This window comes from Brachyistius frenatus, unplaced genomic scaffold, assembly GCF_029030835.1.
Source record: "Brachyistius frenatus isolate BFR_SWC_R1_liver_20210118 unplaced genomic scaffold, ASM2903083v1 Contig_66, whole genome shotgun sequence".
Lineage (NCBI taxonomy): Eukaryota > Metazoa > Chordata > Actinopteri > Embiotocidae > Brachyistius > Brachyistius frenatus.
Window position 1 is genome coordinate 1,795,766 of NW_027210665.1, and position 16,159 is coordinate 1,811,924.

Genomic DNA, 16,159 nt, shown 5'->3' on the forward strand with positions numbered 1-16,159 from the left:
TTTCTCATTCCTTTGCAATTTATAAATCATCAGTGTCTTTCAGAGTTTACAGTATGACTATATTATTTATTTATTTTTTGCTGATGATAAATCTGAGGCTTTTGCTTTCAGTGCAGCACAATTGATGGTTTGAAATCTGCATGACGAGGCTGCATGAAGCAAATGTTTATTTTCTCCCCCAGCAGGAACTTCAGCAGGATCTCTCAACTTCTTTTCTGTCTGTGTCAATGTCCTTCCTCCTACTGTCCTCGTATCTCACTTTAAAGTATGATTTTTGCACAAATTCAGGACTTCATATGTCCAAATGCAACTAAATTGACCAGTTGTCCACTACGTGTTACATATTAAACTGTAAGACATCAACATACAAAATGTAATATTTAGTGATTCTTTGTTGGGAAACTTCCTGGTGATTCATTCTCAAAAAAAAAAATTCTATACAGTAATCATGTTTCTTTTTAATACACAGGGGACAATTCCATGACATTATCATTTGGCCAATATTGTGATCCCTGTTTTTGGTGGGTTAGTTGGCTAATTCAGTGAAATCAGCCAACCAATCCCCTAAACAGGAGAGTTTTAGACACAGCATAAAGTTGAGTAGAGGTACTATATGCCTGGAATTTCATGTTATCTATTGATTGCTTTTGTTTTGTTTTATTTTGTTTTCTTATTTTCTGACCTCTTCTTCTTTTTCTTCATTCTCTGACTAAGGTGAACATCTGATTTCATTAAATAACTAGTTTAGAATCGTCCATTAAAATCTTACAGCAACCAATTTATCAGCAACTATTAAACTCTCATGTGTCATAGCCTCTCAGAGGCACAACCAATGGATTTGGAGGGCTGTCACTCACAGGCCTCCCGACCATAGTAGCCACGTCTGCCTGCAGTGACATGGCTGTTACATTGCAAATACTTCCATATGGTCTGTCTGCCTTTGAAATTGGACACGCTCTGTCAGACTGAAGCCAAGTAGAAGTTATTGTGTAATGTGTACTTTAGTCAAGCATTTTCTCTGAGACTTTTAGGCCACTAGCCGTTGGCACTTTTTTTTGGTCTAAATTAGATAATTTTCGTGATACTAAAAAAAAAAATCATGTTGCTACATTTCATTTTGTAAATGATAGAACATATTTTGAATTATATTTCTCAGTATAGTATTGTGGCTTCATGGCCATATTTTCTCTCTCTTATGCAACCCAGGAAAAGGAGACCTCTCCAGATCTGTCTTGCCTCCTTTCCTGGCTCCCAAACTTCATCCTCTACTACATATAACAGCTACTGTGCCAGTACCCCAGGCAAATTTGGAGAAATATAGAGGGCATCCAGAGCAAAAGCCCCTGTCCTCACCTCAACCTCAACCAAACTTTAGGCTCAAACCACAGTCTCAACCACCACCCCAACCAAAGCCCCATCCCCAACGACCTCAACTGAAGCCCAGAGGGAAGGCTCAACCTCTGCCAAAATCCCATGCCCAAACTAAACCACAGCTCCAATCAACATCCCAGCCAGAACTCCAGACCCAACCACAACCACAGACAACAGCCCTGTCCAAATTCCAGACCCAACCTCAACCCAAAGCAATATCCCAGTCTGTACTGCCAGCCTACCCTCTGTCACAGGCTCAGCCAAAACCACACCGCTATTCACAGACTCAAACTACAACACAGATCCAATCTGAACCACAACCTCAACCAACATCCCAGCCCAAACACCAGGCTCAACCTCAAACACAACCACAACTAAAGACCCAGACCCAGCCTGAACCATTAGTTCTATCACCTCTCCAGCCCACACCTCTGGCACATCCTCGAACCACTCAGTCAACACCTCAGCGCATACGTCATATACAGCCAGCATTACCAAAGGCACTCACACATCCTCAACCTCAACCACAGACTCAGTCTCCAATTCAGACAAAACCCCAACCACAACCTCATCCAAAGACCCACCCAGAGCCTGAACTAAGCACTGAGTTGCAGTCCATGGCCAAACCAAAGCCCCAAACACCATCTCAACCAAAAATGCAGACCAAGCCATTACCACGACCTCAACTAAAAAATCAGGTTAAACCTCACTCAAGGCCCATAAGTAGTGGCCAACATCTACTCCAACCAAAGATTCAGCCACGCCCCCAAACACAACCTCCAGCAAAAACCCTGGCCCCACTTGTACCTCATTCTCAACCTGTTTCCCAGCCACAACCTACACCAAAGGCACTGTCCCAACCTGAACCTCTACCTAAGCCACACCCTGCATCTAGGCCCCAACCACAACCAGAGCCTGGACGACAGTTTCGGCCTCAGTCCAGGACCTACTCTGGTGCAACCAAGGTTTCCCCAAGGCAGGCAGTCCCAACGGGTAAAGACCCTACTTTTTGCCATTAGCAATTAACAATTAAGCATTTAGACGTCATCTAAAATTATATTTTAAAGGGGGCATATTTGTTTAAAATTTGGATGGATTCATATTACCTTTTTAAAGAAAACTTGAAAACTAGATTGTAATCAACAGATTCTGGCTTTTGGCATTAATCCTAACAAGTTGCAACAAGGGTCTTTGACAAGTTAGAATAGGAAATGCCCCCTTTAAAAGTCAAAACTATATCCATATACATATTATCCTAGATAAATAGTGAGTTTTCTTTCACACAGCTCCTAGTCCACCAGAAGAGGGCAAGCCCCTACCAAGACCTGCCCTGGCTGCAGAGAAGGCTGGTAGTTACAATCATGGTAAACACCATGACCATGAAGTTTGTCACATTACCATCTCTGCTTTTTCGTCAAGCCACGTGGAACATTCCAGTTGTATTTCAAACCATTGGATGATGTCACTGCTTCCCCATCTCCATCTCCATCCTACCACCGTATACACCCCACCCCATCGTTGTCCCTGTCTCCATGTGTGCCTTCATTTTCAGTGCAGTACACTCACCTCAACCGTGCCCTCTCTTAACCAGAGCAGTCTGACTAGCTTTGGATTTCATTTGTGCCTCTTTCTCATTTCATCCATTGTCCGCTCCTCTAAATTCCTTTTCACTGATGTGCTTTATCATTTATTCCATCTAGGTAAAGCTTTCAAACTCAGGAGTGGATCTTCCCTAACCTCTAATTCCCTTTTGCTCGTCTAGGTACTGGTGTTCTCAGATCCTCCGTTGCTGAAGTCCCTCGTTCTCCCATTAGCTCATCAGTTGCTACAGCAGGAAGAAACACGACGCTGTCTCGCATCCGGGTTCCTCCCCATTCCACTAATCGTGTCAGAACATTCTCTTCATCCAAGACAGTCACCTCTCACAGCTCCAACACACCTGGTGGTAATGGAGTACTTACTTCCTCTCTGCTTTTTCCCTTTCCCCAAGCAGCTACCTCAGGTTCTCCTCTTCTGTTAGCACTCTCTCACACTCTCGTCTGCAGCATCTACTGCTACAGAAAAACACAAAGAAACTCATGGCTTTTGTTTTAGCTTCACAATCTGTGTTAAATCCCCTTTTTCTTCCCCGGCTCAATTTTATTTCACCTCCTCTTACAGTACATGCTCTCGCCACGCTCTGCTACATGTGCTTAGTGTGTATTTCACACATTTACCACGAGCAGCAGTGGCTCTGGGGTCAGGATTGTTAACATGATTTACAGTTCATCTTGTCAGCCAGGTGGGAAGTCTGGCCACAGCACTGGCCAGGACACGCCACATTTTAGGCCAACCATGCCAAGCCAAGTACTGTGCAGACAGTACCAATTCTACAGTCTCTTTGTTTCTCTTTCTGTATTTCTTTTTCTATCAAACACCCACACTCTCCCCAAAACGTTATAGAAAAGAGAGTAACCATTGTCATGAGATAAGGACACATTTTATGTTTTAAAGTCATGGAAGTATAATTTGTATATCCAGAACATCTATGAAAGCAAGCTGAAACCATGAACAATCTCCACCTGTATTGGCACTGACATTGGACAGTAAGACAAGTAACAAAAAAGACAGAAAGACAACGAGCATCTTTTCTCCCTGACTTTCCTCTCATTTGGTGTTCGTATGTTTGTCACAGGGACACTTAACATTTTATAACAGCTTTTTCTCCCTCCAACAGCCAGTGGGGCCCGTCATAGGGGCAATGCTCTTCCTAAACCTGTGGGCTGGTCCAAAGAGAAGCCTGGTAAAGACAAACCAAGAAAACCGCCTTTCAGTGTTCCTCACTCACTAACTGAAGAGGCACTGCAATGTCCCGTCCCGTACTCTGTAATTTTCAACTTGTCTGTCAGTGTGACATTTGTGTCTGGTCTGTGTTGCCTAATGGTCCCAGTAGCTTATACTTGACTGAGACTGAAGCCTTATGTAATTATAATTTTGGCATATACCTGTCGTCTCCACATTATTTAGTCTACAGCACATATGGACCTGTAATCAGCTGGTCTGAATTACTTTGAGAGGAGTTTAGAGTGCTTGTTAGGATAGGTGAATGTGGTTCGCCCCCTTTTTTCTTGGGTCAATCACATTGTTTCCATTCTGCCAGGCAGACCCAGTTAATTAGAGTAATTGAATCCATCTCAAGTAGTAATTCAAACCACGTCTGGACCACATGTATTAATGGTGACGCTCTGCTCACTCCTTGTTGTTTGGAGTTGTGAGGAGAGGTTGTGCTTCAGTCCCATGTCACAGCTGGTGTGTGTTATTTCTGGAAACTTGGACAGTTTCAGAGGTCTTCAAGGAGTCGCAAGGCTCTCTGGAAGCAACTCTACAGAAAGTAATTGCCTGCCATCCTGCACATCCAAGCACAGAGCTCGCTCAGTGACTGTACTTTTTTTTTTTTTTTTACAAAACGTTATACACACATAGTTTACTTTCCTGCCTCCATGAAGTGAATGAACTAAATATTTTTACTTATACCAAACAGCACCCTGCAGCTTATTAAAGTATACAAAGCTGGTACAGAGTGTGCTTTTGGCAAAACTAAGAATTAGAGTGTGCCCTCAACAGTTTTATAGACTGGCATTTCAACTTGAATTCGTTTGAAAGCCGGGCTTATAGTTGAATGCAGGTGTCCATCCATGGACGCCATCCATGAAATCTGAGTGTGTGTTGCAGAAGCAGCAAACCCCAGCGTTGTGAGACACCGGTATGTATTTCAGTGGGAATATTTGTCTGGACTGACCATAAATCTCTGTATTGTACTTGCGTATATATTTTCAAGTTCTCACCCTGAAAATGAAGTGATCTGACAGAAAGCAGCGCTCACACCACGGCTGCTGTTTTAAATCACGTGTGAGCCTGAGGCCTTTTGGCACATCAGAGGCGCAGTCTGCTCTTTGAGGGACTGTATAGTGAGACAACATACCAAACACACCGGCTGTGCAAATTATAGACCGGCTCTTATCTTATCATACTTTGTTGACATATTGTTGACATACGTAACATTGACATCACATCTTATCGCATTACATCTCAACGGCTTGTCTCATTTCCTGCCCAGTTAGCCATGACATCACTCATCTGAGCTGTCAGTCCTTCATGCTTCACAAACCCCCGTGTTTTATGTTTGTGTATCTTGTGACTGGCGTTTAAATTACTGCATCACCCTTTAGTGTGACACAGTATGTGAGCATATGTGAGCCATTTCCTGACAGTCATACCATATGTGAGTCAGAGGTACCCCTAGCTTTTATTCAGAGTGTTCATCAGTGAGATGTGTTTGCAGGTGTTGGCTTAGTTTGTGTTGATATCCTCAACTCTTTTCTCTTGGTAGTAAATGCGTAAGATCACTCATATACACCAACCATGGGGAGGTCATGTCCAGAACAAAGGACACGAGTCCAGGAGAAACATGTTTTGGCCTCGACACATGGACAATTACTGTATCTTGTTGACAGAATAATCACTAATGAGTCTCCAAGATAAGAAATGACAAATTGCAAGCGTAGTGGATGCTCTGGAAATGAATCCTAATTGTTTTTAAATGGACTATCGTGAAGCAACTGAGCTATTAAACATGTCGAGGAAATTTCACTCGTCAAGCCTCCCAGAGCTTCTCCACCTCCTCTAAGATATCACAACACTGATGGAGGGGGATTTTGTGTCTTTAACAACATGAAGTCATGGCAAAACCTTCACATTCAGAAAGCTGAGTCTGACACTTTGTAGCTGATGTGTTTTCATTACAAAGCCTCGCACTTCTTTGTGATTACTTATCCAGTTCACTTAAGCCAGTTCATTCCTCGTGTTCATTTAGGCAGTGAGAGTGAAAATGATGTGGTCTTCATCCCATGGCTCGGTTTATTTTATTGTATTTTCTGTGGTGTAAGGATTCTGTGGAAAATTTGGTGGTCAAACAGGATCAGATCCCAAATAATATTTCACACAAAAGTTCCCTGACCTGCTGCCTCAGTCGCTCATTTAGGATTTACGTTTGAATTCCTCAGTTATTCTTCTGGGGATTTTAGGGTGAGTGCTTGAAGCACTGGTTTTAACTGATGCAGGTTTTCATGAGGTATAGGTTATAGTTCTGGCAGCACTTCACAGTGACTTTTAAGCCTTCACATGCAATCCTCCTGGCTGCTTTATTGTTGCTTGTATAACTGTATGTTTGTGTTTGTATGCTCCTTTTTTTGCAGCACAAAGTATTTCTGCAGACTTCTGCCCTGCTTAACGTGTCCCTCTTTTTGGATCTTTAAACTAAACATTCCTTAATCATTATTGCACTATTAAATTAATCAGTAACACTTGTTTTCAGTTTTGTATCTGGTCTCCAGTGCCGACCACCTGTTACTTTGTCTGTGTTGTGAATTTTAATCTGAAATGGACTCTTGTTTCCCACAATTCCTTGCAGTTCTTCGTCCCCCTGTTCCTGGCAACAAGAGACCCAACCTGGTGGGGAAACCTAGTGACCATGGTGAGGGCAACAGTGGTGGATTTGCAAACCACTGACACTACTGCACCTTATCTTTTGTACTATAATTACACATCCAGCAAGTCGAGGGGAACACTTGATTTCAACTGCTTTTTAACCCATTGGTTCCCTAAAACTTTTTCTATGATAATCTCCTTCTTCAAATGCCCCTATTACCATCAGAAATATGTTATAGAATGCACATTTATGGAATATTTTCATACCTTTGGAAATAAGCTCATTTGCTTTCTGGCCAAGAGTCAGCAGAAATACTTGAAGCACGTGGAAATGGTTAGCTTGACTCCAGGGAGTCACTGGACCTGGCTTTTAAATAGTCCTACAACAGTCCTGGTTAAACAACAATATGTCATTTTTACCAGAGACTGTATATAAAAATGAATGGAAATGTGAAGCTAATATGGAAATGCATTAAAGTACAATACCACCGAGGGCCACCAGGGGCTGGCTCCAAAATACCTCCAATTCCTTGCTTCTTTCCTTCCTCCCTCCCTCCCTCCTTTGGACCAAATCTGAACCTTATCTGGACCTAATTTAGACCTTATCCGGAACTAATTTAAGCCTTATCCGGACCTAATTTAGACCTTACCTGAACCTTATCTGGACCTAGCTTAGACCTTTGCCGGACCTAATTTAGACCTTATCCGAACCTTATCCGGACCTAATTTAGACCTTATTCAGACCTAATTTAGATCTTATCTGTACCTAATTTAGATCTTATCCGGACCTAATTTAGACCTTATTCATAGTCCTTGAGAAGCTGCAGCCTGTATTCATAAAGGCTGTAGCTTCTCAAGGACTATGTTGTTGGAGCACGTGTGTCCTTTCATCCACGTCTACAGCCCTGTAAGAAATCAACTTCTATGTTCTCCAACTACGGTCTAAAATCATAACAGGAAAGGTTAACACGATGAAGAATTTCCTTTCCTTCACCTCCTAAATGGCAGCATTATTGACCCATCCAGATAAAAAAAATACTGATAGTTTTAGATTTGTTCAGACAGAGCTAGGCCAACTGCTTCCAGACTTTATGCTAAGCTAAGCTAATGTGCTGCTGACTTTATCTTCATAAGATTAGGCATACAGATATGAGTAATATGAATCTTTTCATCTAACTGTCAAAAGACAAATCTGCAATTTCCAAAGATACGGAACGATTTGTTTAAACTTTCCCTAAACTGCCACATTGAAGACACAAAGAACTCCAAGCTTTACTGCTTCGTTGATTCATCTTCTTGATGAGCACTACTCGCTTTCCTTTTCTTCTCTGTTAAAAATCTGTTTGTCTTTTACTTTACGTTATTTGAATGATCTTTTTCTAAACTCAATCTTGACGGCCTTGTGTGAAAGCAATCTTGTTTATACTAGTCCCACATGCATCCAAAATTTATTCAACACATTTTTTTCCCCATGATCAAGTCTGAGCTACAGTGTTTATGTCCTTCACAGTTTAAGAACCACCCTCTTAGACTGTATTCTGCAAATATTGTAAAACAAAATTCTCAAAAATGCTTGCAGTGAATTGTACAGAGTTTACTAACGCACCAAATAGCATTGATCTTTATATTACAACTTATCTCAGCTGTCTTGTTGTTGAAGCTTTTTGCGGGGCTTCATGTTTCACTAATCGCTTGCACTCACGTGCATTTGTGTGTACGAAGCAAGAGGGTGTGTGCGTGTGTGAGTTGGTGAGTGCATCTGGGTATCCTTGGTCTCAGCAGATGTATTCTGGCATCCCTCTTTCCCCTTTAAAGAGCATAAGAGATATTTCTCAACAAGCAATCTCTGATGTTTCAGCCGCCAGGAAAAGGCCACAGAGTTGCTCAGTGAGGATGGCCAGAGCAGATGGATCACAACTGTGTATGACTGTGAGTCAGATGAGGAGGAATAAGAACTGATCTCTCCTCCTCCTGCTGCTCTGTGTCCTCAGATAAACCCATGGACTTGAAACAAGGAGACAAGGAGTCCATCTTGAAGCCATTCCCACTGGTCACAGCCAAACCCAAGCAAGAGCGCAGACAGCAGACAACCACCACAGCCCCAGCACTAAACAGTATGAGCAACACATCATGACTTATTACACGACCTAGATTAATACCTGGGTGCACCTCCATGAAGGTATGATCATATGATACTAAAACAGCTTTACAGCCACTCCAGCACCTGATAATAAACAGGACATGTTGGTGATGCAGCTTGCATGTGTGTATGTGTGTAGTAGTGAAATAAAGAGAGAAGAAAAATTTGAGTATCAACAGTCAGGCAAAGAGTTTGAGTGCAGGCCAGAGCAGGTGCTGGGCTGGCTGGTCGTTGACCTGGACCAGAGCTGTAAAAATGAGGACAGAGAGAGCTGCCAGGGACTGCTGGCACATCCAACAAACCCCAGCTCTGCTCTATTGTTTCCTTTTCAGGCAGCCGTTTTGACCTCAGTGAAAACTCCTCCATATTCAGGCCCTTGCCGGCGTCAGATGTTGACATCATGGGCAAGAAGCGATTTGTTGGTAAGACTTCATCAGGCCTGCTTTACATCTCCACAGCACTTCACTGAGTTAATCAGCTGATTAGCAACACTTGTTAGTGTCTTAAGTAAATAAAATACTTGGCATATTTAGAGTGAATAACTGTAGTTCTTACTTTCCCTGTCTACAGCTCCCCATGTGATCTATAAGACAGACAAGAAGCCAGATGAGCCGTGCTCCATCACCTCCTCCCTGGCTTACTTCCCTGATGAGGAAGGCGGTGATCAGAATGTGACTGGTCCTCCTCGCGTTCCGCCGTCCAACCTCACGGTGGTCACCGTGGAGGGCTGCCCGTCTTTCATCATCCTTGACTGGCAGAAGTCCGACAATGAAACCAGAGGTACAGTTCATGGGAATGGAAGGCTAGTAGTTTCTTGTGAGTGGGTGAGCCTTGACGTTGATTTGCATCACATTTGCTGGCAAGTCTGTTTTTGTTTGGTTAGTGACGTCACCGTTGGGTACCGCTTGGTTAAAACCTAATTCATTTGTGAACGGCCGTTATGAAGCCTCGAGTTCAGATATCAGGCGTCACCATCTTGCTCGTTCGGAGCATTTTGGAACCAGAAGTGACGGGCTGGGGGGGAGTGAGCGTTTGATCTCGATATGATTGGAAACCCAGCGATACTATGGCCCGCCCAAAAACATGTCTTTTTGAGGCTTATTTTCTAAGTTATAACGGGATTATTTTCAGATAGGCCGCCGGAAACTAAGAAGAGGCAGTGACATTAGCTACCAACACTAAAACGACTTGTAGAAAAAAATTTATTGACTTGGAATTTCATGAGAGAAGTTCAGTGGGAGACTATGAAGCCAGAGGCTTTTTGGAGTCAATCCCTAATGGCCATCGGTGGTATTGCACCTTACTGCACTTCCACATCTGCCTCATTTGTCAGACCTGGAAGCCATGTCAACTTTTATATACAGTCCATAGTTGTATCTAGGTAATTTCTTGGAAAAAGATTTTGTGATCGACAAAGAGATGTTTAATACAATTTTTTTTTGTGATTTATAGATGGATAATAAGCAATTTAACTTAATTTGCCAGCATCTTGGCATTCGTAACTGCTGAGCATTGGGCACACCAAGCTAAAACTAATGTTGCCTGATACATCAGTCCTGCAGTGAATTCTCTCTTAATGAAGGTTATAATATTCTGTGTTTGTGATTGTACAGTGTTGTGTTATACACAGACGTATTTCTATTATTTCTATTACTGATATTAATGTGGTGGACGAACATATAGAAACACCAGTATAGCTTTAGCCAGGTGTACCTTCAACAGAGTGTGTATTGAACACTTCTAGAGAAGATCCAAGATTGAATCCAAAAAATGGTTGATAGCAGAAACTTATTGATCTAAAAAACATGGAACTTGCTATTATATCATTAGTAAAGCCAGCATACTGTATAAACCATACGTAACAAGTACATGACATGTTTGGAAGCCTTTAAATGTCATAGCTGAGCTCAAAAACAAATGCCTGAAGTTCTCACACGTCTCACCAAAATATTTTACACTGTTTAATATTATATTATGAATTGTCACAGGCGAAGCATGAAATTTTGTTAAAAGCAACTTGTTTTCTGCCTTTGTCAGAGTATGAAGTTGTATCCACCACTAAAGGACCGCACGGACAGGAGGTGTCGATACTGACGACCAACCAGACACACACGGCCGTGGAGAATCTCAAACCAGAGAGCAGGTATGAAAGCTAGACATTATAAAATAATCCTTTAGTTTTCAAGTTAGTCAGATTCTCCAGCGGTGTGTTTTTTTCAACATTTTGGACAAAATGCTATAGTATGACTTTTTTTTTCACATTTTGGACGACATGCTATAGTATGACTTTTTTTTTCAACATTTTGGACGAAATGCTATAGTATGACTTTTTTTTCCAACATTTTGGATGACATGCTATGTTTGAACTAATGGCTGATTACATGAGTCAGATTCACTGTTGATCTAATCAGGAGGAGGGTATTAAATGACACTGCGGTGCTTCTTTAGTTATCCTCAGGTTTGCTTGAAGTGAATCGTGTTTTGTTTTGCACATAAAAGTGGCTAAAGTGACACAAGAGCTGAGGAAATGTGGGTGGAGTGGATCACTGAGTTTTTAATTAGATCTCAGCATCTGGACTCTCAAGACCCAGCAGAACCCTCCCATGGGCTGGGTTCGCTAGACGGGCTATTGCCAGCACATCTGAACACAGCATGTGGAATAACCATCAGCCCAGAGTGTGTGTGTGTGTGTGTGTGTGTGTGTGTGTGTGTGTGTGTGTGTGTGTGTGTGTGTGTGTGTGTGTGTGTGTGTGTGTGTGTGTGTGTGTGTGTGTGTGTGTGTGTGTGTTACTGTGAGCCCATACTTACTGTAGCTGTCAAAGAATACAACTGTTGTTCCTCCCAGCTTTGCAGATGGGAGGAATTCAGATCGATTACACCTTGTATTTTCTTTTTTCTGTGTAAAACTCAAATTTCTTGTTCTTAATATTTGTTTTCTTTCAGTTATGAATTCAAAGTCACACCAAAGAACGAGCTGGGAATTGGACCCTCCAGTGATCCCGTGTCTTTTAGCACCGAATCAGGCAAGCTTAACAAGCCATCAGTTTTAATCCCTGATATGTGTTTGCACTTAACGACTAATTAGTTGCATGTTAATGCCTCTGTTCAGTCTATGTTACTTATCAGGCAGTGATTAGTGTTGCTCTTAATCTCACAAGGTGGGCCATTAGGCAGTTTCTAGTCTAATGATTTCAACATGGCTCTGAGGTCTAACTGATTAAGACTCGAGGGTCCTATCAGCTCACCAGATGTTCTCATTTCTAACAAATCATCCACCTGGCAATCAGAGCATGCTGAACAAAGCCTAATTTGCACCAATCATAAAGCAGCCGAGGTATGACCCTGTGCTGATCAGCTGTTATGTTCTTAACTGCAAATGACAGTTGATGAGGAGACTGCTTTGCTTAATTGGCATCCTGCCCTTGTGAAATCTTTTGGGGTTTGAAACACTGTGAATATTTCTCCAAATAGGCCCAGAAACAAGTCTGCGTTTTTCTAACACAATGTTTCACAACTTCTCGTGCCTGCATGTTAAATCGGAGTTGCTTTGGTGATGTTACTCATTACAACTTATCACTTCTGTTTCTAGCGGATCCACGAGTCAGCGAGAATGTTTCAGGTGAATATGTTTTCCTCTTTTCTGAATATTTCAGCCAACTTGAGCTGAATCTTTCTAAATCCTTCTGAATTCATTCACAACACAAACCGTATAATAAGGCTTTGCCTCTAATTATTTCCTCAGGCAAAGACGCCATCTGGACTCAGTTCCCGTTTAAAGCCGATGCCTACTCCGAATGCAATGGAAAGCAGTATGTGAAGAGAACTTGGTACCGGAAGTTTGTGGGCATCCAGCTCTGCAACTCCTTGAGATACAAGATCTACCTGAGCGACTCGCTTAACGGTATTTACACACGGGAATGAGGCAACACCAGTAGATTAGAAACCACTTGTAAAAACAGTGTTATCTCCAAAATGTCAGGTCTTCAAGAATTCCCTTCTTTTGGTTGGACAACAGTGCATTGCTCTGCATTTTGATTAAAACTGGCTTCAGCCCCAAGAGGAATACGCAGTCACTGATTTGTTTTTAAAGTGACCCCGAAAAAGGTTGGGTCAGTTCATGCTAACTGTGTGTCAACTATTGAATGTGCATGTGTTGTTTTAACAATGTTAAATTTGAAGAAATAAATTACTTTAATAATCCATGTATGACAAATAACAAAAGAAACACTATTCAGACAGCAAAACCTTATGTCATATATCTTCCAAGAGGATGTTAGCTCAGCTGCTTTGGCTGAAAACGGAGCCAATTACAACAAGAAATAAGTATGTAATGAAACCATGAACATGAAAAGTTTGATAAATTTCATTATTATGACATCCTTAACTGGTCACACACTTCTGGTCAGACTTCTGAAAGTAGTAAATGAATGCATGGCAATGAATTAGGAGTCAAAATGATGATTAACTTATTATATAAGCAGCTGTTTTAAAGAATGTCGCTTCTATCATTAACAGCAATGCTGTTGCACAAACATAGAACAAATCTTTGTGAGAACATTACAGAGCTTCATACTCACAGACTTAAGATTCAGGTTTTGGTGAGCAGTTATTTGACTTAAAAATATGTATTTTTACTCAATTCTGAATTATTATCATTTTAGTTTTAAAATGCATTCTCTTCTTTTTAAAAAAAAACAAAATCACCAAACAGAATTTGTGTTTTTTTCTTGTCTACAGGGAAGTTTTACAACATTGGAGATCAGACAGGGCACGGTGAGGACCACTGTCAGTTTGTGGACTCCTTCCTGGATGGCCGGACCGGCACCCAGATGTTCGCTGACCAGCTACAAAGCAGGCCAGGTATTTTAGTTACCGAATAACTGATCATCTAATGTCCTCTGTCAGTCAGACTCTCATGTCTGCTCTGTGCTTGTGTCAGGGTTTTTCAGAGCATTGAGACAGGAACCTGTTCACTTTGGAGAGATTGGAGGAAAGTCCCATGTGACCTACGTGGGCTGGTATGAGTGCGGCACGCCCATACCTGGGAAGTGGTAAAACCCCCCGCAGGGCTGTCCAGGAGGATGACTTCCTTGAAGTTGAGGAAGAAGATGGGCATCAAAGACGCCTGAGTAGGCCTGAAGGGAGGTGGGCCTTTCTTTTACGCTACCATGGACACTGCAGATGGCTCTGTCTGTTTGAAGTCACCCTACTCTCCCAGGTGGGATCCTTTACAGGACTATTCGGTGTCACAAAACTCTCTTGAGTGCATTTGTAACAACTTACTTTCTCTATTTATCAAAAATGTCACAACGGGCGAAAGGAGGCGGGAGTGAACCAAAACGTTGAATATACAGTAATCGCAGAGAAAATGTTGGGAAGCTGGCTCCCAAAGTGTAATAACTTGTATGATAATATTTATCAAGGGACCGTTATTGAATATTCTGTGTGTGCTCTGGCTTTTGAGATGAGAGTACAAAAATGTTCCCAATACTTGCATGTCAATGAGCACACACATTGGTCATGTGTATACAGAAAGGTGCCAATCATGCTTTCATTGTACATGTGGGCTGTGTAAAATACAAGTACGCTCAGACATGCAGAATTGACCTTCTGCTGGCCCTAAGGAATTGTTAACAGCTGCAGTTTGCACAGTATTAAACTTTTGGTCATATATGTATATGGTGTGAAATACAATATGTTTACCAGGGATCATAAAGTTTGATACATTTCAGGGGAAAGATAAAACAGCTATAGCCAAATTGTTGATCTATCGTAAGAAAGCCAAAAGTTGAACCCAGAGTTTGTATGGGGCCACTTGGAAGCAAAAGATTTTTGTATTTTTAATACCCATGCAGTTTTGTCCTGTATTTTTTAAAAAAGAATAAATATATGAAAATATCAAAAAAATAAACTGAGCTTCAATGTGTAACTTACACAAACAGAATACATAATTCATGTTTTTGATTTCGGTGATGCCAACTTTAGATAGACGTGTTTAATCATTGGACAGAAATTACAAAGTTTATTCCATATCGTTTGATGTATGGTTTCAGCGAAAGACCTTGTTTTTATATTTACTGATATTCAGTACCTTTTATGGAAAAGAAAACTTTGGGAAAAGGCTCATTTTAACAACGCTTTTTATTTATTTATTTTTTTAATTCGAGATGTTTGTTGCTGCCTGAAGTGAGGCCAATGCAAGCAGCCGGCTAAGTTAGCATCGCAAAAACAATGGAAAGCCGGCTGGCCCATTGCTATCTACAAACCAGCATTTCTAAACCTTTCTAATGTCCTGTCGTTAGGCATTAGTTGTCTTTTTTTTTTAAATTTATTTATTTTTTCAGTCTGATTTTATACAACCAGGAGTTGATTGATTTAAAAATAAAAAAATGGTGACTGGTTAAACTAATAGTTCACATCATAGCTTGATTAATTTGGTAAGAACATAGGAGCAAAAAAAAAAACGGCCACACAAAATGACAGCATTTGCTATGCTTTTCATACAGTTTGTGGTGTCATAGCTGCACTAAAAATCTATTTTGAACTGTCCAAACAAGGTTTCTGTGCATGGTTAATTTTTGTTTGCTTCTATCCTGGCAAAACTTTCAGCCATGTGTTTACGGTTTGATTTATTCTAAAAAAAAGAAAAAAAAAAGAGGTTAAATATGGTACTTCCTATTCCTCCTACTTGGCCTCAGGCAGACTGGATACTACAGTGACTCAGTATTGCCTCCTTATTGTGTTGGGTGGTATTACTAGATGGGATGGACTGGGACTAGCTTGTTAGAATGTTAACTTCAGTAAACAGCTTTATATAGTAGTCTTTTTACATAACCTCAACACTGGATGATTTTAGTTATTTTATTATTTTTTAAACTGAATGAAATACATATTGCACCTTTAAAAAAAAAAGTTGTGTGTCAGTGGGCATCAGTTGTGCCGGTAGGTGGATTTTATTGCCTTTGGAAAAAGGTTAGGGCAGCTCTGTACTTTTTTTTTTTTTTCTTCTAAACTAACCTAGATTAGCGTAAATCTAAACTATTTTGAATGTTAAATTGGCTTAATCCCCTAATACAGCAGCAGTACTTTGGAAATCATTTACCCATTTACAATAAAATCTGGCAAATTATATATTGTTTCAATGCACAAGGCATCACAAGTAGATAATTTTAAGATATTAAA

At 41.0% G+C, this 16,159-nt stretch overlaps 1 protein-coding gene across 5 annotated transcripts in view; it reads left to right on the forward strand.

Annotated features, from left to right (window-relative positions):
• The window catches only part of LOC138625834 (target of Nesh-SH3), a 29,270-nt gene extending 14,407 nt beyond the window's left edge, over window positions 1–14,863 (forward strand). For 2 of the 5 annotated variants that reach the window (XM_069707048.1, XM_069707049.1), the window contains 12 exons: window positions 3,134–3,316; window positions 4,088–4,153; window positions 6,821–6,883; window positions 8,829–8,951; window positions 9,310–9,399; window positions 9,548–9,757; window positions 11,015–11,120; window positions 11,921–12,000; window positions 12,567–12,596; window positions 12,720–12,878; window positions 13,715–13,837; window positions 13,917–14,863. In XM_069707048.1, the coding sequence (XP_069563149.1) occupies window positions 3,134–3,316; window positions 4,088–4,153; window positions 6,821–6,883; window positions 8,829–8,951; window positions 9,310–9,399; window positions 9,548–9,757; window positions 11,015–11,120; window positions 11,921–12,000; window positions 12,567–12,596; window positions 12,720–12,878; window positions 13,715–13,837; window positions 13,917–14,032 (1,349 nt within the window). In that variant the 3' untranslated portion in view covers window positions 14,033–14,863. Of the gene's footprint in view, window positions 1–1,206; window positions 2,365–2,657; window positions 2,736–3,133; window positions 3,317–4,087; window positions 4,154–6,820; window positions 6,884–8,828; window positions 8,952–9,309; window positions 9,400–9,547; window positions 9,758–11,014; window positions 11,121–11,920; window positions 12,001–12,566; window positions 12,597–12,719; window positions 12,879–13,714; window positions 13,838–13,916 lie in introns of all 5 variants that reach the window. The other 3 variants (XM_069707046.1, XM_069707047.1, XM_069707050.1) reach the window with 3 other exon arrangements.
• Window positions 14,864–16,159: the final 1,296 nt, after the last annotated feature.